The sequence below is a fragment of the Calypte anna genome, chromosome 7 (assembly GCF_003957555.1).
Source record: "Calypte anna isolate BGI_N300 chromosome 7, bCalAnn1_v1.p, whole genome shotgun sequence".
In the NCBI taxonomy this organism is placed as follows: domain Eukaryota; kingdom Metazoa; phylum Chordata; class Aves; order Apodiformes; family Trochilidae; genus Calypte; species Calypte anna.
This window is the reverse complement of record NC_044253.1, coordinates 26,125,235-26,150,683: the sequence shown is the minus strand read 5'-3', so window position 1 is coordinate 26,150,683 and position 25,449 is coordinate 26,125,235. Positions and strand designations below refer to the sequence as shown.

The 25,449-nt window shown below is 42.0% G+C and overlaps 1 protein-coding gene across 17 annotated transcripts in view; it reads right to left on the bottom strand.

The window, feature by feature from the left end:
- The window catches only part of HDAC4 (histone deacetylase 4), a 259,775-nt gene that overhangs the window by 137,689 nt on the left and 96,637 nt on the right, over positions 1-25,449 (bottom strand). For all 17 annotated transcript variants that reach the window (XM_030453803.1, XM_030453800.1, XM_030453789.1 and 14 more), the window contains one exon: positions 23,175-23,246. In XM_030453803.1, coding sequence (XP_030309663.1) covers positions 23,175-23,246 — 72 coding nt within the window. The remainder of the gene's footprint in view (positions 1-23,174; positions 23,247-25,449) is intronic.

Here is a 25,449-nt window from a genome sequence, read left to right as displayed (position 1 = left end):
ATCCACATGGCTTTTCGATCCTACCGGGGAGGGTGACTCCACCACAGTCCCGGGCAGGCTGTTCTGGGGTATGGCAACCTTTCTGGGGAAGAGATTGTTCCTCGTATCCAACCCAAACCTCCCTTGCCACAACCTGAGGCCATTTCCTCGTTATACTACTTGTTCCTTGGGAGAAGAGACTGACACCCCCTCGCTCCAACCTCCTTTCAGGACTTACAACTCCCTGAGTGAAGTCTCCCCTCAGCCTCCTTTTCTCCAGGCTGAACACCCTCAGTTCCCTCAGCCCCTCCTCTTCACACTTGTGCTCCAGATGCTTCCCCAGCTCCACTGCCCTTCTCTGGACACGCTCCAGCCCCTCAATATCCTTTTTGTTGTGAGGGCCCCAAAACTGATCCCAGGATTTCAGGTACAGGCTCACCAGAGTACAGAGGAACAATCCCTGCCCTGGTGCTGCTAGCTACACAATTGCTGACACCAGCCAGGATGCTGCTGGCCACCTTGGCCATCTGGGCACAGGTTGGCTCATACTCAGACACTGTTAAAACAACATCCCCAGATGCTTTTCCACCAGACACTTTTCAGATATTCTTTCCCAACTTGTAGTATTGCCTAGGGTTCTAGTGACCCAAGTGCAGAACCCAGAACTTGGCCTTGTTGAAGCTCATACAACTGGCCCTGGCCCAGCAATCCATCCTGTCCACATCCCTCTTCAGATCAAAACTCCCACCCATCTTGGTGTCATCTGCAAACTGAGCAAGGGTGCCCTGAATCCCCTCATCCACACCACTGATAAAGATATTAAGGAGAGTTAGCACCAGTACTGAGCTCTGGAAAACACAACTTGTACATATCTGCCAGCTGGATTTAACTCTGTTCACCACAACTCAGTATACACCTTTGTGATTACCAAGAAATGAGGCTACAAACAGTTGCCAGAGGGATACTCATTTTTGCATAAAGGTTGATTCAAGAAGCCTCACATTTGTGCTAAACACCAAAATGTCCATCTGGAACCAGTAACAGCCCCAAAATGCTTCTCAGTTGACAACGAAGGGCTTCAGGGATGAGGATGAAGTTGACCATGAGACAGAACTTGCACTGATGTCTCTCTTCACATCCCCTTTTATTTTAAAGGTCTGGAGAAGTATTAGTATGAAACCTCCCACCCATCTGCCACCATTTGAAAAAAGAGAAACCACAGTGCTAGAAGAGCCAAGGCTGGGTATGAGTGTGGAGGAACCAGCCTGAAGTAAGAAGCAATAGGCATATAAGCAAGACTGGTAGAGCAAAACCAGCATGACACAGTGACTTTGTGGACACCTCAAGTCTTTCCAAGAAATTTAATCCATGGTCCTGTCATGACCAGACTTTCCTGCAACTTGGGTAAATCCCACATCAGCAGCAGGAACCAGTTGCCACCCATTTTTGGGGGTGACTTCCCCTACTACTTCCAAAACTATTGGTGGCTGGAGTCATGTCTTGCCAAAGTGTAATGTCTCAAAATCTCCATCTTTAGTTTTAGGAAACAGAGAAGGCAGAAGTCTTCTGCATGGGTTCTCATACTTAGATCTTCCATGGTAAAAGACTGTGAACACCAACACACCTGGAAAATTAACAAACCATCTCCCTTCAGAGCAGGGAATACACAAAGGACCATAGGGATGATGTGTTAAGGTCTGTCTTCAGACCCTGTGTATCTCTTTCTAAAGCACACTACTCTATTTTTAGGCCACTTGATAAAAAAACTGTATTTTGAAGCTTCATCCTTCAGGTCTATGAACCCATTCTTCACCAATCGTTTTCAAGAAATATTAGAAACATACAATCACTGGTTGTAATTCTTTTTTCATTGACACAAAGATGCAAAAAGGCCCCAAACTACTGCTGCTAAAAAGGCAAACAGCACCTCTGCAAGTGGCATGAGACTCTGATAAACTCTGGGTCATTGTACCTGTTGCCTTTGAAGTTCCATTCTGCTTTGAAGTTACCAACACCATAGGATTTGTTTCTAAGGCAAATCAAGTTGGGCAACATCAAGTCAGGAACTTCTTCTCTCATTTAGATAAAATATTTTATTAAATTTATTCTCCTAAATGTGTAGTTGCCTTAATGTGCTTAGTCATTTAAAGAAACTCTGAATTTAAGGTGTGTTTTTTTCTTACAGAGCACAGAATTGAGCCAATAAAACATATACTCAAAAGATTACAGAAACAACTCATCCTTGCAAGGAAAGCCTGACCATTTGAAATACTCATAAAGCACAACAGCATGTGTGAAAATGAACTGCTTAGCTCTCTTCAGAGCATCATCCTCTGAAAAAGCATTTCTTGCTCATGAATTCTAAAATAAGAGAGAGGGAATAAAAGAATTTTACTTCCAAATAGCACTGATGAAAACTTATAGTTCCAGTAACTGGTTTCTAAGACATGTGGTGAAGAACTGGAACAATCAGAGAGAAAATACTACAGTGGCTGGAAGAGAGGAGGGAAAACACGAATGTGAAGGAAGTCAGCTCAATGAGTCCACCAAAAAAGCCACCTGGATTACAATACAAAAGCACCAGCAGTAAAAGGCCTGTCCTTCAGCTCTGAAAAGCAAGTTTAAATGAGGCCAAACTAATTTCCAGGATGCTTAAGGGCCTCAATAACTACCAAGAGGAATTGTGGAGAATTTGAACATAGGAAGTTTAATCTAAACATGAGGAGGAACGTTTTTTAAAGGTAGCAGAACACTGGAACAAAGAGGTGATGGAATCTCCATCTCTGGAGATACTCAAAACCCACCTGGATACCATCCTGTGCAACCTGCTCTAGGTGAACCTGCTCTGGCAAGGTACTGGACTAGATCATCTCCAGAAGTCCTTTCCAGCCCCTCACATTCTGTGATTCAGGAATCTTCCCCCTCTCAGTTCTCAACTTCATCTCGCCAGATGACAATTTTTGGCAAATCACAAGGTACTGAACTAAATGTTTCTGGATGGCATTTAACTTAAAACATAGTGGAAAGCCAGGAGAGGTGATCTAATGGCATTTTGTAAGAGACTTCTTGTGTATACTCATAGTTGCCAGACACATCCCAGACCTCATGTCTCCTGAAGTGCCAGAAGCCCGCGCCTGCAGGCCACACAAAGCTCTTGATCTCCACACACTGAGAAGCCTCTGAAAGCCCCTCTGCTCTCCCAGATGACCAACTGAAGGAGCCAACCCAAAGATCAGCACATAACATTTCCAAAATGCCACTGTTGCAACTTTTTTGGATACAGAAACTTTCAGAAAGAGGATGACTTTTATGTCTGCCTTCTTAATAGGAAGACAATGAGCAGAACTTAAAAGTATGTTAAATCCTGCATCAGTGTTTCCATACTGAAATAAATCTGCCTTAAATCACTACAGTCTAATCCTCTTGTTATTTACTCTGCTTCAATTTGTATGTTTCCACTTCACAGCCGATTTGCTTCAAGTTTGTTTTGCTCAAGGTAGAGGGCTTGAACTGCAGAGACCTGCTTACTGGGTACCATGAGACAGATCAGCTTCTCTCTACCGATCTTCAGCCCTCCAAAAACCCTGGGAGATTGACTACAGATTTCACCGCTCACATAGCAGGTGCCTGGAAGCCCAGAAGCAATGTCTAAAAATGGGGTCAGGATGAAGTTGCAGGAGCTGTTATCCTCTTACAGCTAGAGGTGGGCTGAGGAGCTCCTGCCACACGTGCCCTGTTGGTGCTGAGATACCTAGGTTTAAGCAAGATGCCAAAAAAAATCTATGTTAAGCAGGGTCCTTCCCCACCAGCATGGAGGAGCTGAGTTACTGGGATGACTGGAGTAATAGATGTGGTTCTGCAAGGGGAAGCTACAAAACCAACTTACATTCAAACATGATGGGAGTATTTGTAAAGCCCACTATTTCCAGATCAGAAGAGCAATATATTATTTAGGAAGGAACTTGTCCAGCCTTATTTTCAGAAAGGAGTCCAAACAGTATAAACCAGTGTGGATTTTTTCTACAACACACTGAGGTCTTCAGATTGGCAGAGGCTGTTTCAGAAGGACTTTGAAATAATTCCATTTACAGATTACCCAGACCTAGCTAAAGCCACTCAAAGTTACAGGGAGGAAGAGACATTAGGCTGAAACACCTTACAGTCAGTTTGACCAACAGTGTGTACTTAGAGGACACAAAATTCATTTTTGGCCTTACCCAAACTTTGACTTCCTTGTACAGTAATTACTTTGTCAGAAATGCCATAATGGCATTTTTAGGTGGCAATACCTTCATTTGTGCTATACACTGCTGGCAAGCAGACTTGTATTTTGTAGGTCACTTGCTTTTACCATCTGCCTTGATTTATGTTTAAGGAGAGTGTTGTTTATGAAATCCCTGATGTCATACACAATTGTGAAGATGCCATAACCAACAGCAGTTGAATTTTTAACATCCCAATGTAAATTACTCATAGATAACAGAAAAAAGTCCTGAAAAGGCCCTGAAACTGTGTGAACATCAGGGCCAGTGTTGGGGACAGCTGATGCTCCCCAGGAGATGCCTGTCCCCAGGAGATGCCTGTCCACCACCACCTCCTCCTGCAGCCTGTAGCAACCTGCACACAACCACTACCCTACCCATCCCTGGATAGCCTCATAAGTGACAACACAAGGCAGATTATCACTGGTTTCTCTCAGAAAATGCTTTGCAGGTTTGCACACCCTCAACCTTTCCCAGCAAACATCCTGTATCAATTTTTTTAGTTTATATTGCCCAAAACTTCAATAAAGACAGCTTTCAAAAGCTTAGCATCATGGCATACTGAAAATATTAGTCCTGGGCTATAAATAAAAGCAGATGCCAATGTTGCTCTCCCTAAACTCCATGCCTCTGCATACTGATGTAGGCAATACAAAACAGCAGTGATGTGCACCATCCTCTGCTTCCAGAGGCACAGAGGTAGATTTGGCCAAAGTCTACATAATAGTTGGCAATGCTCTACAATGACTCTTTTTTTTCCTAAATTACTTTTTTCTCTTAAAAGCTTATTTAAAAAAAAAAAAAAATTGGAATTTTTATTAAAAGATTCCCACTACCCACATATATTCCCTGTATGCACTTCAAGTTACATTAGTTTGCAATCCCTAGGTCTTTAAGACTGTAACTAAAGGTTTCTTTACCATGGTTTGAGTCTTCTCTAGGCATTTGCACACAGTTATTGCTTTGTGTCAGTGTGCAATCAGGACATGGGTACCCGAGCAGACTGCCTGGGCAGTCACTTGCCATTGCATGATACAAAACTAAACGCGTGGTGGGAGAGAGCCTTCACTGAAACATTTTTCCTCTCTTTGTGAACCTCTCTTGAAGGAGCTTTTCTAGCCAAATTGACAGCTACAAAAACAAGGCAATGACAACTAGCTGGTTCTTTAGAAGGAAAACAAAATTATTCAGTAATGTTTGGAATTTTATAACTGATTTGTCCTTGTTTGGACCAGAACCTCACAAACGAGGCCAGCAGCAAACCCACCTGCCATGTGTTAAGACTAAATATCTGCTGCTTGTGAAAATGACTGTCTTAAAATTAGCATAAGCATTAGAGATCTGCTTTGCAATAGCTTAAAGTACCAAAAACTTCAGTTTCATTTAAAATCCTTTGCTCTTTGGAACTGCTTTACAGAGAATCTGTAAATCTGAATCTGCTCACAGCCAAAGGAAAAAGGGCAGGTAGTGAAATCCAGGAGGGCAGCACTTGGGCACAGCCTCGGTGCAGCACTGGCTCACTTGGATTTGCTTTATTAACACTCAGTTCCTCTCATTTGTGGGAGAGAGAAGGAGCTTCCCTGCCACAATGCTTCCAGATGCTAAGGAGGCAGACACCAGCCAGGCCATTACACCTCTCCTTACCTCAACAGGATCAACAGTGGCAGAAACTCACAGCTATAGCCATGTCACTGATGGTGTTGAATCCATTAACTAGACAGCACATTTAAGAAGGATTTAACCTCCATCATCATCATCATTATCATGTTGCAGTTAGAAACATCCTCAGTACGTGCAGACAGCTATATTCACCAGGAGATGCACAGCTCAGCCTTTTGAATGTAAAGTAGTATTTTGATATAAGCCAGCAGTTAATGTTATAATTCAAAGGTGTAAAATAATATCATGCATTATATAATGGCTACTTAGAAGTTGAAATTTTTGTCATATGCAAGAAATTATTTGCAGGGATAAAGAGCAAAGCGTATTTTAAACTGCACACCAACTTAATATCTAACATCCTCCAGGACTGAAAAACCTGACTAAAGCTGCTTTAAAAGGACTAGATTTTTTTTTTATGGTGATTTTTACATCACATGTAATTCGTATTGTTCTGCCACCTCACACACCTCACCCAGAAGGTATTTTTCTCATGTAACAGAACTACACTGCAGCTCCTACAGCAGCAGTTATTTCATTACCACATTTACATGTACCCAAATATCCACACTGAGCCCCAAATTCTTTTAAAAAAAATAAGAAAAAAAACCAACAACCCAACCTAACCCTCTCCCACCCCCAAATAAAATTAAGTAAAATAAAATACAGAAAGGAAAAATGTACATTGATGAGCCTGGGAGAACCAGAAAAAAAGAGCTGTTGCATGGCAAAGTGTACAAGTATTTACAAGTTTCAGGAATTTGGTGGGGTTCAATGATGTGTAGAGATAAGTTGCCAAGTAACTGCATTTTCTGATTCTCTCTTGGCGTGGCACTGCAGCAAGCTTTTCCAACCCAGTCAGTAGCATCAAAACTTCAAAGCTCCCTCCTCTGTGCAAAAGAATACAATTTATGGTGAAACAGGATTCTTGTAAAAAGAAAATAGCTTATCCAACAAATCTGGCTTTTTTTTTAACTTTAATATGAGTAAACCACATTTAGGAATCTGAAAATGTACAACTGGTATCTGTAAGGGGGAGGGAAGGAAACTACATTCAAAAAATGTCCCTTGAAAGCCGCCCCTTCACATCAGGCCAGAGCACCAGCTTTGGCTGCCTGTGCCTACCTGAGATGGCTTTAAATACTGATGTCAGCAACCTGAGGGCACTGCTGGAGAACAAAATCAAGTACAACATCTAAAAGCAACACCACACTTCCACATCAGATACTCAGTAGCCAAATGGCTACAAAGGCTCAGGTCAGGCAGTGGCCCTCACACCACTTTGTGCCCCTTTCTAAGCACTGCTGCTACAAAAAGAAATGCAGAGGTGGAATAAGAAAAAGACACAGCACAAGGAGTTAACAGAGAGAAACAGGAATCCATCAGGCACCCAACCTTGGCAAATTCTATGCATCTTAAAAGATGCAAGCAGCAATCCTGCAATTAAAGGCTGAACTGAGCTGTGGATCTCCCAATTAATGTCTCCCAAGTTGCTCTGTGAAAGCAGAACAGCATCCACAGACCTGCAAATCCACAGACCCCCATGATCTTGGAGCAAAAGCCTTTTCCTAAGATCTAACTTGAATACTACTGCTCAAAGTACAAACTTCCTTTTTCTTGAAAAAAACCATATATATATATATATATGCACACACACACACACACTCATCCACACACTCTCTGTGCCGTGACTGCACCTTTTGTCCTAGTCAAAAGGGTAATTTGTGGGCTGTTTTCTTTCATTTTAGAATTTCATCCATACGTTCCCAAATCAAGGTAAACTTATAATTTTTGTGGTGGCTCCCTGAATTCCCTGATTCACTGAATAAGGTGAAATGACCCTTTGGCTCTTGCTCTGTCTCAGAAGGAGGGACAGCCAATTACAGATACCATAAATATTTGGCTTTGCATAAAACCAGATAATGTTCCTTGGCTGTTTATTCAGGATATCTGATATTTGTGTCAACACAACCAGTGTCTTTCCTACTACTTTATTGCCATTTCTTATCAGTGGCTGGACATTGCCATATCGTGGATCAAGGCTAATGCAAAGCAACAGTCTAAACAGAGGATAAGCCTTTTCCTATACTGCTCCTCTAGAAAGGAAATTTTAGAGATTCTCTTCTCTGTGATTTTTAGCATTTTTTTTCCACTGCTTTATTTTTTCATTTTAACTACATCCTCCTCTCCTTTAAAAAACCAAAGCATGTAACTAGAAAGTAAATGCTCAGAATTAATAAATCCTTAAGTTTCCAATACAGCACAACTGAAAGCCTCTCCAGGTGAGAATTACCTATGTCAAATCTAACCCCCTCACCCAGTGGTGCTGCAAACCATGACAATTTTCACAACACAGGAGCAATCCAAACCAGCATCTGCACCAAAAGGTGATGGAGACTGGTGTTGGAGGAAGGTCTTGGGAGACTCACCCACCCTTCCTGCCCCAAACACAGACACTTAATCCCAGCCACTGGAAGCTGTGGTCTTGCTCCAGGGCACACACTGCCCCTGCTGCACTGGAAAGCCCTTCTGCCCACAGCACATCCCTTACTCATTCCCTTACTCACTCTAATCTTGTTTTCTAGCTCATCAGCATCTGCAAAAAGAATACACATCCCCAACAATACATCTGCAGAGGGCTACCTTACAAGAGCTCCAATGCTACAACCAGACCGATTGACATCACCTTCCACTTACAGTTTTTATTTATATTGTGACAATACTGATGAAATTAAAAAATACATTATGAAGAGACCACTGTCCCTAGATCTGATAAAGCAAAAGTTACTTTCACCCACCGACAGCACGTGCCAATGCACTCACACTGCAGCCTGGATCAGGTGATGATGATGCCTCATGAGCTGGTATGCAGTCACCATGGTCCTCAAGGTCCCAAAAGGGATTATTTAGTCATTTATTATTAGCACCATTAGGCAAGATAGACCTCAGTCAGTAGCCAAGTAAATTTTAGCTCTTCCAAGCCCAAGAAATTTTGATGGCATAATATCTGAGGGTCAACAACTTGGTCATTGAACATCAATGATCAATTGGAGCTCTACCTCAATAGCTAATGAGAAGCAGGTAGTACAGATCAGAGCAGCCACAAACCAGGCTTTTCTTGTTAGTCAAAGCACCTCCCAGGCTTTTCCCCAAACATTTGAAATACATTCTGTGTATTTAATGTGATTTATAGTGCACTAATAATACATGAGGTTTTTACTGCTACCACCACCAGTGTAACAGAAACCAGGTTGTACTGGTCCATGTTTGAAGTGTACCCCTGCCCCAGCCAGCTCATGTTTACCTTGGGAATAAATCAGTGCTGGTGTACCAGCAGATCTGCATTTTGTTCATGAGGAAAGATGCTTGCTTCATTATTGGTTAAAGTGTTATTAACTTTCTGCAAATTTACCTTCAATTTAGGCAAACAAGTTTTCTGTCAAATGACTCAGAACTGGAAGAAGAAAGATGATGTGGCTCTGATTGGCACAGAAACACCTGTCTGTTAAAATATGTTGTATATTAGTATTGTCTATTAGTCATTTTATAGGGTGTTCTCATATGATTCGTTTAGATAAATGAAAAATACCCTACAAGTAGCAATATTCCCTGAGGGGTGTTCACAGCAGTGTTTCAAGCCAGACCACTGCCTTTCATTTCAGAGGGACCCCTTCGCTGTGGGCTTTGTCCCCAAACTTGGTGGCCATCCAGAGGGAGGAGGACAGTGATCAGAGCAGCTGGGTCATGAGGGGGACAGTTAGGCGAGGTGACCACCAGCAGCCAGGTCACCTCTAGCCCTATAAGAAATGAAATTTTTTCCCAAAACCCATCAAATTCTCTCTCTCTCTCTCTCTCTCTCTACTTGGGGCAGCAGGGCAACATCTTCCGTCCTACTACCAGCACGCTTTTCTGTCTGCCAAAACCTCTCATAACAGATGTATATCCCCCACAACACAGGTTTCACGTTACCATCACGTTACCATCTGAAGTTGCAGAGACCTGGTTTTCTCCCACAGAGGGCCATGGAGTACAGACAACACACCAGAAGAAATAAGAAAGGGGTAATTTGGGAACGGAAACTTTTCCCCTCACCCCAAAGCACCCTTGGCAATGATGTCAGCAGTCACCATCCACACTTTATGAGGCATCACAAAAAAGCTCAAGCAGCAAAAGTGAAAGCTTCCCATTTAACCTTAACAAGCAGTTTCTGTGACTGAGCCCACAATGACCATGTCCTTCTGTAATGAAAAATTTCCAAGGCAGCAGAGGTACACCACAAAGTGAAGCTCCCCACCAGACATCCCAGCAAACCATGGTGATGGTGTGGTCACCAGGCTTTAAGCTACACAAGCTATGGGAGAAGCCCCTGGTTCTTTCCACAGCACTTTACAAGAGAAACCACACTACAAGGGAGTGTCCAGGCAGTTTGTAGCTTAAGTGTTACTATATGTAAGTACCTAAAGAGAAACAAAACATTCTAGCTCCAGCCCTTAGGATTCAATCTCTAGATCAGCTGAAGGTAGAAATTGCTCACCTTTGCTACGTCTCTCAACAGAGCAGCTTTAACAAAAGTACTTTTTTCCCCTCCACTTACAGGTGCATGATGCATGTAATGAACCCAAAGATGCTTTTTTCCTCTAAAATGCTGCCTGCTCCAGAGGCCTGCTCATAGAGGCCCTGTCACAAAGAGTTAGCTGTTCACACTCCATCAAAGATAAATGCCCACACATAAATACTTCCAATGAAGTGGAAACCTGAACTCCATGATCTGTTTGTGTTGCAGGGACAGACCTGGGTGTTTCTCCCCACCTCTGCACCTCTACTCCACTTGGGAACGCCCCGTGCTGATGCCGCACAGCATGGCCAATCCTGTTCAGCATCTGTAATACCTTTCACTCCCCAAAACAGTAAAAAAGTCTGCTCAAATAAATTTTGTAAGCAAGCTGATGTGAAAGCAGGATGCTCAAAGTAATGTTTTTATTTTTGTATTATATTTAGATGTAGGAAGTGCTCCCAGCTTGGGCAGTGTTTCAAGCACAAACAATCCCATCAGAAAGTGGATGTTTCACTGATGCTTTTAGATAGCTGCTGCTTGCTTAATTGTGTTCTTTTTTGAATATTTGGAGGTATCAAATCAAAATGCTTCTGGGCCCCAGGACTGAGGCATGCTACTTTTGAGAGGGTAATACATCAATTCATGTGAAGGGAATTACTGTCGCGCTCCAGGCTGGGTTTTAGCAGCAGAACTCCACTGCTCAGTTAAGCAAAATCCCTCACCATCTAACCTGGGCTGAGACAGATGGGGCAGGTCTAATACCATCTTAAGAAATCTCCAATTTAAATAAAAAGCACACCAGCTCCTTGGCTTACTGTCAGAAGAGTAAGAATTAGTTTTGCTCACTTTTCCCTCAGTGCATCAAAGTCACCTTAACAAACCCATTGCTGATCCCGAGACCTCAAATGACTGCCTTTCACTATCAAAAAACAAACTCAAAAACCCATGGCTCATCAAAGAACCATTTCAGAAATGTGAGAATAAAACCCCCACCAGCTAGCCGGTCAGATCGGGATTTTGGGCACTGGAGTCCCAACACTCTTTTGGAAAATCCCTTCAACTCTGCTTGCCACTTAATTGGTTATTAGAAGCAATAATTTGTTCACTGTGATACCAGACCTGGTGAGAAAAAGTTGTGTTCTGCAATGACAATATGCTACCTCCTCCTAGAAAGAGATCTCTGCTTGGAACAAGACAAAAGCAGCACCCTGCTTCCATGCTCCCCTATCCTGCAGGAGCTGCAATATCAGCATGGCACGTGAAAGGGTCCTGCTGTGCCCTCATCTGTTTTCCTACCAGTAAAGAGTATCTTGTAAATTAAAAAAAAAAAAAAAAAAGGGGGCCATAATGATACCTGTGCTTATCATTTTGGGTGTAAATTTCAAAGGGTTTCTACTATAATTCAGTCATTCTTCTCTGTATTCCTAAGGAGTGAGAGAAAAGGAACACTTTAAAAATTATGTGGCTTTAAAACTATGACAGTAGCACGCAAAATGATAAAAAATCCAGTGCCTTCACTTTCAGGTGTTGTAAGAAGGTCTAAGAGTAACAAAAACATCAATCCTGACCACCAGGATTAAGTACTGTTTTCTCTGCAACTGCACACCAAAATAAAAAGTAAGTAGCTCTATATTATAAACATTTACCATCAATACAGAGAGCAAAGGATCACAGAACTGCAGAATGTTTTAGGTTGGAAGAGACCTCCAAGATCATCCAGTCCAACCTTTGACCAAGACCATAAGTTAACTACTAAACTGTGTCCTTAAGGACCAGGCCTTTTAAATGCCTCCAGGAATGGTGACTCCACCACTGTCCTGGGCCATTCCAGTGCCTGACAACCCTCAGTGAAAAAAATGTTTCCTAACATTTTGCCTAAACCTCCCCTGGTGCAGCTTCCATCCATTCTTGTAGATGGACATTATATTTGCCAGTTTCCAATCTACTGGGACCTCCCAAGTTCTCCAAGACTCTTGATAAATAATGGAGAGTGGCTTGGTAAGCATTTCTGCCATCTCCTTTAGTTCCTTTGGGTGGGTCCCACGGATTTATGCACATCCATGTGGCACAACAGGGCACTGATCATTTCCTCCTGAGCTATGGGGGTTTCATTCTGCTCCCCATCTTGGTCTTCCAATTCAGAGAGCTGGACCCTCAGGGGGCAACTGGCACTGACAAAGCCTGAGGCAAAATGAGCACTCCGCAGTTCAGCCTTTTCCTTGTCCTCAGTCACAGGTTTCCCTCACATGTCAAGTAGAGGGGGGAGATTCCCCTAGCTCTTCTTTTGTTACAGAAATGCTTCTATCCTTATAGAAATGCTAGGAAAGTGCCCTAAAAAATCATCCACAGAAACTCTGATTCTAACATGAGGCTTAATAAGGAATCACTTATTGTCTCAGACAACCAGCAGTTTAAGCTTCACAATGCTCACCTGATGGATGGACAGCAGGCTGCAATCTGCCAACACCTCCTCTACCCTGGGGTCATCCAGGGATCACCTTGACATGACTAGTACCTGATTTTTACCATACTCATTTCAAATTCCTATTATCTGCTGCGGGTATTGAGCTGGTAAGGTGAACGCTGTAACACAGCACTGAGAGGATCAGCAGGATTTTAAGGGAAGGCAGAGAAGAAAAACCAACCTATTAGCCAAAGGTCACAGCTGGCAGCAAACACAGAGCCTCCTCATTCCATAACAACAAGCCAGTGGGATGATCACTGGGAAGATAACAGGGATGTTCTAAGTCAGGTGAGGAACTGCTATGGTCCTTCAGAAAAAGACCTGGATACCTTTCTCCATGCACACATCCCTGTTAAAACAAGCACAGCTCCAATGGGGAGATCATGGGCCAATCCTGGAGGTTGCCATCATGCAAGGGAACCTTGGTAGACTCACCTGCTCCCAAAGCATAGCTTGCAAGGGTCAGCCTTGCATTTGCAGTCACCTGTGGATGGAAACCAATGCTTGTCTGCAATTCCAAATTGAGCTTTTAGTACAAAGAAACACAAAATCCCATATGACTCCAGAGAAACCTCTCACACTTCATCTTATGGAGCTACATCTCAGAAGTCATCTTCACTGGTGCAAACCCTCCCATTCTACCTACTAAACATCTGCATGTCAGGTGCAAACCGCTCTTCATCCCTGTGATCACTGGCACATCTGGATACTGAGCCTGATCTCCAGCTAGATGTGCAAGGAAAGACTTCTGTATGTCATTTGCCTACTCCCAGATAAGAAGATTTTGTCAGACATCTGTCAGATGATCCAGTTTCTCTTAACATTCATTTATCTTCATGACCAAATAGCTGCACTGTCATTAGTTCCCTGCACTGTTCAGTTGACTCCTCTTGCAGCTACCACCTCAGGATGGTGGTAGCACATTTCCCATGAAGCTGCCACCCAGCTTCAACAGTCACATGAAAGCATTATTACTGAACAAAGTGCTTGTCGACTCACCCTAGTATAGTCAAAACAGTAAATTTAAATTAATGCTCCAGTAAAAGATTTCAATGAAAGCTTTTGACAAAATTTAAAACAGGATCTGGCTCACCAAGAAAGATAGTGATGAAGTGCAATTATTTTTCCAGTGCAAAATCAACTTTAAAATATCCATCTCAAAGATTTGAATTTGTCTAACCCTCCCCACCCCTGTCCTCCACCCAAAATGTATGAACAAACCAAAACCACTGATTTTAATAAAGACAGATTTTTCTTTCCCCAACTGTAGAAATTCCGTCTACCCAGCAAAACTAATTGGAAACCATTCAATCAGAACATGGGTATGCTTCTTTCACAAGTACATTATCAATTAGATGGGCTTGCCTTGACTAGTTTCCCATTACAGATTTCTTTTCTCATACAGTAGGCATCAGATGTTAAAAAAGCAGAATGGTCAGAATGAATCAGAATGAAAGTAGCAGAAAATAACTCACTGATATTGTCCTAATAAAATAATTTCACAAAATACTTAAAGTTCCCATTGTCTCTCATCAATATTATAACAGATTAATCTATTTTTAGAGGATTTTGAACAAAAATTGTATTCATTTATTTAATCTGAGAAACAACTTGCATAAAGGTGGAGATCACTGTCCTTCGTGAAAGCAAAAGCCTTCCATATGTCACTTAGCCAATGCACATGATGATACCCTGACAACTTGGGATCTTGAAGAGCTTCATTAATACCATTATAGATCAACTGTCTGTGAGCAGGACTAGAAACAGGTTAAGGAAGGCAAGTTTTGACCTAAATTTCACCCACAGATTGGTCTTCAGTGCAAGGTAGAGAACTGCCAAAATAGATTGTAGCGAGTTCCTCTGTCTAAAAGAAAGGGTCAGTCTAATTTTGGTAGAAACTTTTAAATTCACCAGCAAGAACTGTAACAGCTTTAAAAATACCTAGCAAATTATCATTAAAACATGCAGAACATTTATTTTACAATTACAGTTCCAAGTCAATGATTCCAAAGCCTTTTATTAGATCATAAAAACTTAAGACCAACTTATAATGAAAACTCTAATCAAATATGAGTGAATCATCTTATATGACACAATTTCTTGAATGAATAACAGATTGAAAAGTAGTGATTGAGTGGTTTAAATCACAAGATATGAGTTAAGCCAAAGAAGCAGATATTTAATCATAAGCACTTGTTTCAAGTCAGAGGAGACACTGGTTTAAGGTAGAGCACAAATCAAGCCACTCAACGGGGCTGTGACAAGTCAGCATCAAGCATACATGTAAATATCATGGCTTTTGTGTGAATGAACTTACTACCTCATCCAAGGCACAGAAAATGCTGCTTTCCCATCTGCTTAGTGACAAGAGAAATTAGGTGAGAAGAGAGGATGAGATGCCTGCATGGTTCTCTTTCAGAAGCCTGGAGAGCCCATTATTTGGGAAAGCACAAGCACACAGAAGGAAAACACGCTGGTGAAGCTGAAGTGCTCATGTTTCAGTCCAGCTCTGAAAAGACCCTACTGAGTGAAGGCAACATCCCAGCTTTGAAGGCCTGAACAAAAAGTCAAAACCAAGTTAAACTACTGCATGTTGGCAGCACTCTGCATCACCCCTGCGAGGGCTTTTTGGCTTGAACTGGCTCAGCTACAATTTTTATTTGTATACTTGGTGAATTCTGTCTCATCCTTAATCATTTTTCTATTTGGAGAAGGTTTGGGGTGGCAGGAGAGGGAGCAGGGGAGAAAAAGTGAGAAAAAGTGAGAGAAAAAGTATATTTAATTAACAAAAAGCAGTTCTCCAGGTCAGCATCTGGAGACTGCTACAATATTTTAGGCATCATCACGCAAGGCACTCACCTGATATTCCCTCCACCGCCCAAAGACAAGGCTGAGCTAAATATAGCCCTGAAAATCAATATACACCGGGGAAGAGCTTCTAGGATCTTGATTAAAGCATCTCGTGTCAGAAGAGAAATTACTAAAATACTGGGAACGCAGGTGGCTGCTGAGCATGGATCTACGGCATCTATTTCCCCTTTAGCAATAAACTACCCTGAGTCAATTTTGGCATAAAGCCCTCTGGGGAGCTCCGCAGCAGAGAGCACAGCAACAATGAGGAACATGGATGAAAGCAAACACGCCTCTAACAAAACAGTCCTCAGCAGTTCCTCCACTCTCATCCTTCAGCTGAGACTCACATCCACCTAGCAGGCATCAGCAGAAGCCGATGAAAAAGAGGAGTACAGGGTGTGTCAGATCACTCCAGGTATAGGACAAGTCTCATCTTGAAAAGGTGATGGAATTAAAAATAAAATATAAAGAAATCAACAAATATTTCATCTTGAATTCCTCTTTAAAGGTTGCAGACTCAGGCAAAACAACCAGAATGCAAACACACATGCTGAACAGGAGATAACACAGGCACCAAAAGACTGCATCTGAGACACACACAATTTTTATACCAAGAAATGCTTCAATCCATGATCAACCTTCCATGAAGTATTTATTGCTTTTCATTCATCGCACGGTACTGATATTTTTAGCAGAGCCAGAGGCAATGGGAACAGATTACTGATTAACAATTCAAGGGAGTCTTTAAATGTCTGCTCCTATCATGCCATCTCCTCTTTCCCTAAGTCAGAAAGTTTAATGTAAATACTATTGTGCATTCAAAGGCTCTTCCCTCCATCACCTGTTTTTACAGCAAAGCGATAGCACAAAACAACCCTTCCTCTGGTTGGGAATCAAGGAGAGGAATTATTTTGAAAATAATATTTGTGAACAGCCAGGGATAAGCAAATCCAGTGAAATCTGTAGTTGATCAATGTGAATTAATGAGCTAAACAAGGTGAGGGAAGAATAAAGAAAAGCAGCAAGTTGGATCCTGCAGTAAAGCAAACTTTCCTCCCAGTTACCTTTCATCTAAGAAAACAGTCTGGTATTCAAGTGCTTAAGATTTAAGTGCTGCTTTCAGCTTTTAAAAGAGGAAAAAGTTGCTAATGATTCATCACACCTCCTCCGTTTAATAACCATTTCCTTGTGGGTAAGAAAGGAGGTGACAGCTAAATATTTTTTATGAGATAAAACACACCAAAAGAGAGTTTAGAAGCTGTGCGCTCCTGCTCTCCCCACCCCACAGGATGAGGACATCCAGTGACCACATTCTGGGCAGACATTAAAGTGGTCTCAGGTCCAGCAAACCAACTCAGCAACAGAAGGGGTTTCATTCCTTGCTGCACATGGATGTTGAAATCCACGCATGTACCTCACCAGGTTGGCCCAAAAGCTCATCCCTATTGCATGCACCCTTGCACACCCACACAACCTTGCAACAGGCACATGCTGACAGTGAATTAGAGTCTCTAGCTTATGCTACAACTTATCCTACTCTAAATCATCCTATAACTATGACTGTCAAAACATGAGCTTGGGTGTGATTTTGGGTCCAGAGAAGAGGTCCTAAAGCTTGAACTTCCTGGCTGCTCTGCAGGGAGCTGCCCAGAGTCTCTAGATGTGGCAATTCCCTCCCCTATCTTGCAGAGAAAACCCTAAATTTGCTGACCATATTCTATGCCTGCTGCAAAGGGCTTTTTATAGGAGCCAAACAATACAGTAAATTGCCTGGGGGACATTTGGGGGCTGGCTGAAGCATTCTGCAAGGCTTTCCTTGCCAAGCAACATAGGTGAGCTTTACTACTACCTCTAGCTAGTAAAAAGCTTTTAATATCATTGCATGGACCACATTTTGTACCTCGAGTTTAGGCTTGGTAACAATACCTGCTGCAGTAAATATAATGTGATTTTAACTATCAAGGCTCTAAGCTACGTTAACCTGCAGCTTCTCTGCTATCTTACACCAGAGCATCTAACTGGTGGCAAAATTAACACATTAAGCAGCTTATAAATAAGGTAATAATATGCCAATAAGCAAATAACAACTTAATCTGTTTAGTGTATGGTTATGACATTAAAATTTCTCAAAAATTCACTTTTAATGATCATTTGGGGTGGGTTTAACTCCCCTTCCTTCCCCTCCCTCCTCAACTCTATGGAGGAAAGAATCAGGATATTTTTAACACAAAAGGACCTCCTCTCTGCACAGGAGCTAGATTTCTGGAGCATAATAAAAAACAGACACCATCCCCATATTACCCTGTCCTGGTGTGAACAAGGACGAATGAGCTCCTGTCTGCAGAGGCTCAAGCCTGTCGGGAGCCTCGAATCCTCGCTGCCCAGCCAGCAACCCGAACCTGCTTCAAAGCCCCTCTGCACCACACTGCTTTGGTGCCTTTCTGAAGGAGCTTTTGAAGCAGACACATTACAAAGAGCAGACAAGTATCTGAGAGGGGGATGCAGGGAGAGGGCAGCCCCTTCCTTTGAAGGGATAAAGGAGAAGAGGTGTGGTTTTCAGCTCTGTTAAGACCAACTGGACTACCACTCCTTCCTCTTCAAGACAGGGATTAATCTCTGATTTCAAAAGCCTGTAAAATCATGTAATAATATTAGTCCAGAGACTCTTACAAACCATTTATTCATACACACATCAACATTATTTTTTTTTTCAAATAATGTGGAAGTGAGACTGGATAATTAGATCCAGAAAGAAGAAAAAGCAGAGGGGTGAATCTCATACATAATCCTTTGGCTGCTCCTGCCGTGCTGCCCTTTTTCTTACCAGTGTCAGAGACAGAAGAGCCTAAGGACCGTGGTGGAAGGACCATCCTGAGTCCTGCACAGCACCATCATAGTGTGTGCAGAGGCAGGAGGCCTATGGGGCCAGCAGCAGTGGCCTAAATGGAAGGCAGGGAGGTAGCCACATGTAGAAGAGCCATTTTGGGCAGCCCCATGTAGCAGATGCAGTTTGCTCATCACCACTGTTAGGAAATCCTCAGTCTAGCCCCTGTTGCTGTCACACAATTGGATCAGCAGCAGCCATCCTTAATGCTTTGATTAACCCACCAATTTTTAATGTTTTGCAGAATACTACTATCAACCTTCAAAAACTCAACAGAAAAACAAAAAGGATCACTTCTCTAACATGCCACCAGTGGTTTGCAGATGACAGCTGGAGAAGAACCTCAAGAAGGCACAGCAGCTTTTCATCTGCCTCTCAGCAGCACCTAGAGATGGCACTAAGAAGCAAGAAGCCCAGTGTCTTTTCCTCAGCCTCTCATACATCCCCGTTCTGCAATGGATCTGTCCCCACACAAACTATTTGTCAGATGTACTCAACCACAGCAACGTATTTTTTCACTATCACTTTTATCACAGCTTGGGAACAAACACGTCCCTGAAAATCTGATGGAAATGCTATGGGAAGGGGAATGTCTTTCCTAACTCAGTGTACACAGATATTTCACACAGGATTTCACATTAGGCTGTGACCTGTAATATGAGGGGGGGGAAGGGGGAACTAATCACAGTTGGCCACCTATAACTGTCTCACTTTGCAGTTTTATTGAAGTGAACCTTTTAAGTTTAAAAAAGACTAATTCCATGATATTTAATTCTAATATTTTTTTTTAATGTTTAACAGATGTTTCACATTTGTAATACTAAAGAAATTGCTTGAGACTGTATTGTAACAAAGTGAGCAACTGTAAAATTTATACCAACAAGAAAAACTGAAAAAACTTACATGAGGTAGTTACCTGAAACACTGTAAACACAGCCTTACAAAGAAAGAAAATTCATTCATTCACAAAGTATGCTTAATGTAGATCCATTCTATACATCTCCAGGATGGTATACAGGTCATGTTTTCCAGGGTATTACCTACAAAATATCTAGGCATTTACACATCCAAGGTCTTTAAGATTGCCCCCTGCAGCTCTACACTATGGAAATGTCACTCAGTTTAAAAGCATAGGAAGAAAAATAAAGAGGACAAGAGAGCTCTGTCCCTCCCTCCTTACATAATAAGTCCCCTTATGCAGACTGCAGCTAACTGCACTGATAAAAAGGAGAAAAATACAATAAAACACAAAAGAAATACTTAAAGCCAGTACACTAACTTGCAGGACAATTCCTTCACCATTTCACAAGCAATCCCCTGCCACTCTTCAAAACCTGTGCCTGTATATCTGAGAAGTTTTCTCTCCTGCTAACCATGGCATCTTCATCACTGGAGGATTTTCTGTATCACTTTAACTAAAAATAATCAGGGTAATCCTTGCCCTGAAGATCTCTGAATTTGGTAAGTAGAAGTTAAAAAAAAAAAAAAAAAAAAAGGCAAGATTGCACAACAATCTCAACAATTTATTCTCCTTTCACCCCCAGGGCCAACGATGCAGTAATAGTCTGGAGCCAGAAAAAGAGAAAGCAGCATTATCAAACAGATTATTATATTCCCATGCAAGGTGTGGGTTGTGGGGGTTTTGCCTTGTTTGACTTTGACAAGTAACTAAATTTCAGAAGCACCAATTACAGGTGATACATTTTTGAAAAGACGGAATGTTTCCCTTCCTCAAATTAATCTTTAATTCATGCAAGAAGCAGAGAGAAAAAAATCATTTTCCTAAAACACACTTTGACAATGACTGAGCTCCATTCTACCCAAGCCAGTTCACTCCTAAAACAGTGCCAATAAAAATGCTCTGAACGCTTTAATTTGGTACTTGAGATGATTTCACAGAACAGAACAGGTTTAGGACTTGGGTACTGCACATCCCTTTCTCACCCTTTTACACCAGAGAATAACAACTAACAATCATCAGCCTTGGTTTGTGACAAGGGGAAAACATTTTGGTTTCCTACAAGCACACCACAATGATTTTATCTTTACTAGAAATGCAGTTCTGGGTATAAAGGCTCAAGTCATGAACACTACAAATCAGTCACTTTACCATCACCAGCAGAAAGTTTGAAACAGAACATCACAGGACACAATTAAGCAACTTTTCTTCCTTAAGCTGTTTTCTAACACCATTCTTTCAATTATGCCTGAAACCTGGAGCAACACCCATAACTTGTTTTTCCACAGCTATGCTTGATATTACTTCTCCTTTCTTTTCTCTGAAGGATCTGCAACAAACTCCTTCAAGGCAATAGTGACAAAAAAAAAGATGAAAATGATACCCAAGTGGGTAAGTCCCCCAACTTGACAGCAAATTTTAATATTAATTTGAATAATCAAGATACATAGGCAGGCACGACAATTGAAAGTCAGCTGCTGGGCCACTTCCAAGATCAATGATATTTCTTTGCATTTACAAACATGCCAAAACATCTTTCTGCTTTTTTCCAAACACTGTGCTTCCCGGTTTTAACTACCACACTGCAAATTAATCAGATGGCCATTTCTTGCATATGTATGCACTGCAGGGCTGAAAAGATTTCTCCAAAATTTAGCAGAAGGTGAATAAGACAAGGGTCTTGAGTGAAAAGCAACCACTATCCAGAGCCAATGCTGATTCTTGCATAAGGTCACATTTTTCATTCCCAGTCTGTCCTACCCTTCACCCACTATAAGAACTTTCCAGCACAAGATCAGGAATACCCACAGCTCAAACACTGGCAGAAATCGTTTGACAAAGAGACACCACTGCCTATCTCACATCATGCCCATGTAGTATGAGCATAGCTCCACAGTGCCGGATAGCTGCTTATTTTTTCAGTAGGCACAGAGCTGAGCTATTAAAAATACCCAGAATGGAGTCCAAAAGGTGAGAATTCCATGCATCCTGTATTAGTCCGTAACACCTTTCACCTGGAAAAAACTAAGAGCACATCAAACTCTTCCATCATGATACCCAAGCTGTTAATCAGCATGAGACTTTATCCTGAAATATCTCTCAAAAGGAAACATTAAACTTTACAAGCAACAATGAAATCAATTTAAAACAACCAACCAACCAAGTAAGCAATGAGTAAAAGACTAAAACCCATCACATTCTGGCCACTGTCCAGATCTATTGGCCCACCGCTGGCCATTGTCAGAAGAGGATTGACTCCCCTTGTGAGAAGTCAAAACTCAATCTAGCACATGGATATAAATAAGGGAGTAAAACCTTTAAGTTGATCTGTGTTACCACAGCAGTCTTAAAATGAGAATCTCTCTCAGGGTTAGGAAAATATAACCTCCCTTACCTGACAGACAAGTTTTGGAGAACATGGAGGGAAGATAGGTTTCTCAGAATCCAAAGCCAAGCACTCATACCTGGTAAGAAAGGATCTCTTCCTTTTTTTTCTTTTTCCAACACAAAAGCCCTACCTCCTTAAAAGTTTCCTTCCCCAGATACGCTTTTAAGCTCACTAAAAATCTAGGTTAGATCACAGACTATTTCCCCCCTCCTTCCCCCCAACCTACTGAAGTTGTTTTGAATAAGCTTCGTTTACATTTCTCCAGCTTGCATTACCAGAAGCGCTCAGATCTTCAAGATCTCTTCCCTAATATAAAAGGACCTAAAGGCATTTTGGAAAGCAGCAGAGAAGGGAAGCTGGGTTTTTTGAAAACTTGAGCTCCTATCTGGTAAGCAGATAATGCTTCATAAACCCAAATCATCCCTAGTATAAATATCTCTACCTGTTCACACCTGGAAACAAAATAGTTTTGGATGAGAGAAGGAGGAAACACACAAAATGGCAGCGAACTGCTTTCCACAGCATTTCATAGAGTTTGACCAAAACTTTGGTTTCCATCACTTGAAGTGCTGCAATTGGGAGCCCTAAGATCACTCTCAACTCCACAAGGAGCAGGCAGCCTCTAAGATAAGCACTGTGGTTGCTGTGCTTGCTTCAGATCAGAAGGAGTAGACCCAAGAGATTCTGTAGCAGGATCATTAGAAGAGGGAAGAAAAGCAAACAGCCCAGAGCCCAGAGTGAGATGCTTTGATCAGCCTGTTCTTGGCTCTCCTTCAACACATGGAGATTTCTCCTTAATGGGAGCAGCAACTCAAAAACATACTTTGCTTCGAAATGCTCATTTTAGGCTGCAAAAAGACTCCTAAGGTGCTGCTTTGTTCAGCTCTCCAGTCCTTTCTAAGGGGCTCCAACCAGGTCAGGCTCTCCTTACCTCCTTCTCAAGAGTGAGAGCTGAGCAACTTAAGACTCCCAAGGCTGCTCTGGCTCCATCTTTCCTCCACTCCCAAATCCCACTTGCTCAGCCTGGGAAAGTAGATGTGTGCAAGTTCTAACACACTTTGTTCCAGCATTTTGCATTTGCATTCTGCTCTCCCACTTGCAAGATAGAGCTGCAGAATATTTTACCGCATTCCCAGAATAGGAACAACATTTAATAAAAGTTTCTTCTTACCAGAGCTAGGCATGTGGTTCACTCTAGGTGGATTCAACAGCTCTACTGGCTGGTCTCTGCCAGAAAGTCCATCTGGAAAAAGAAAAAAAAAGAAAAACGTCAGAACAACCCTTCGTTGAGATGAACTATTTTTAGACATTCCATTCCAAACAGGGATAAATAAAATTTAAAAAATCACTAACCAATTATTAGAGCAAACTAGAAACACAGGTAGCACAAATCAATACAAACAAGAATATTACCAGGACAGCAATGTAACAGCTGCTCACACTACAGCATAAAAGATATTGCAGTTCAAATCAAACTCAGGTTCTCCTAGTCTTTAAATCCACAACTGGTACCAATTCCAATCCGAGGCAATAGCATGACATTTATGAACCTTACCAAAGAGTAACTAAATCACAGTTCACTCCTTGCTCAGAGAACTGAGAGTTAAGACAGAGACAGAGGTCTGTGAAGCTAAGTTGAAGAAAGGCTGTAATATGCCAGTGAGATGTTAAGGAAAACTGACAAATCACTGCAGGAGATTAAAATGCATAGACACGCATAACAAGCCCCATTTTGCATAAGTTTGGATTTCAGAAAGGCATTAAAAACATACTTTGTAAATGATATGCAGAAATCCATCCTGCTGAAGCAGTTTTCTAGTTAAAATATTTCAAAGATTGTATCTTTCATTCAGGTAAAGTTAAAACAGAAGCACACGATACCTACTGCTGTAGACTGCCAGACCAGATTTTCTAGTCACCCATTCCCCTCCCACCTTCCCCTCCTCCCAATAAAAGCTGAGGGGGGAAAAAAAAAAAAAAAAAAAAGCCAAATTATGTATTCAGTACTTAGATGATGAATACCTGAATACAGAAAACTTATCTCAAACCCACTTGTCCCACTGTTAATATATCTCCACCTTTGCCAGTTCTGTCTCACTTGTTCTTTAATGCCTTTCTGCACTTGGTGCTGCACTGCAGATATAATCAAGCCAAACCCTGTCTGGAGACATCAAAGAAGCCACGCCATCTCTCTCAGTCAAAAAGGACAGTATTATAAAAACGTTAAGATGTCAGTGGAGCCTTAAAAAAAACTAAAGCATATACAAAATAAAAATAAATAAATCATACTTTGTGGGTTTTTTTTTTCTTTCTACATTTTCTGTTCTAGGTTTCTGGAAAGGAAGCATAGTTGGGTCTTCAACACTTCTATGGGTTTGCCTCCAGTGACCAGACCCAAGGATTAGTGCAGCCTCAAGCAATATGTCAATAAATTAAACCATAACCATGCTGGGTTCTCCTTCTGAACCAAGTCATGTAGACTATTCACACTGCAATTTTTTTGACTTCTCACCTGCTACTTCTAAAGCCAAGTGAGTGGCTGGGCTTGCTATACCTGAGCAGCCAACCTCTGATGCTGATGGGATGGCACTTGGCCAGCTGAGCTTCCCCTGTGCAAGCAGCAACAAATGACATGAAATGAGTTAAAGCTTTTGCTCTGTTTCCATGCTGAACACACCAGCATCACTCAGGGACCACGAGCAGCTCCCAAACCCCATCTCTTCAACCTTCCAACAGGTTTAAAAAAATAAAAAATAAAATATCACTCTGCTGGGTCCTACTAGCAACAAAGCAACAGCTGCCCAGGCAGCCAGCTGGCACCACACATGGATCCACTCCGGCACAGGCTGTGGCTTGGCCAGAGAGAGCAGCTGGGAAAACACAGAGGTGAAAACAGCCCTAGGAACCACAGCACTTTCCTCGGGAGCAGAGTAATTTCAGCTTCTCCACTGGCGTGTTTCAGATGAAGATGAACCTTCAGAGGAGAAGGATCCATCTGCAAAACAAAGCAGCCCTGGACCAGCAGCCCAGGTGCTCTGCAAGACAAATCGGGGTCAATTTTGACAAAAACACCCATTTGCAGCAAGGCTGCTGGAGGGAAGGTGCCCTTCCCCATGCTAAATCCAGAGCTTCTGAACAAGTGACATCTTAAACCTGCACCTCCAGCAGTACAAAGCTGCTGGCAGAGAACAAATGCCAAGAGCCCACCAACTCCTGCTGTGAGTCTGCAGCACCAGTGATTTTGGGAGGCTCACCTGGCTGGCCAGACCCCAGGGCACCTGCTCAAAGCTGTGAGACTGCTTCCATGCCATCCAGACCCAAAAAGGCATCTTATTTTGTTCTCCATGGACCACCTCCCTCAATGTTGTGAATTTCAGTCTCACCAGTGCACCAGAGATCAGTAACAAAAGAACTGGTTGTGAGGATCAACAACCAATGATGGTCAT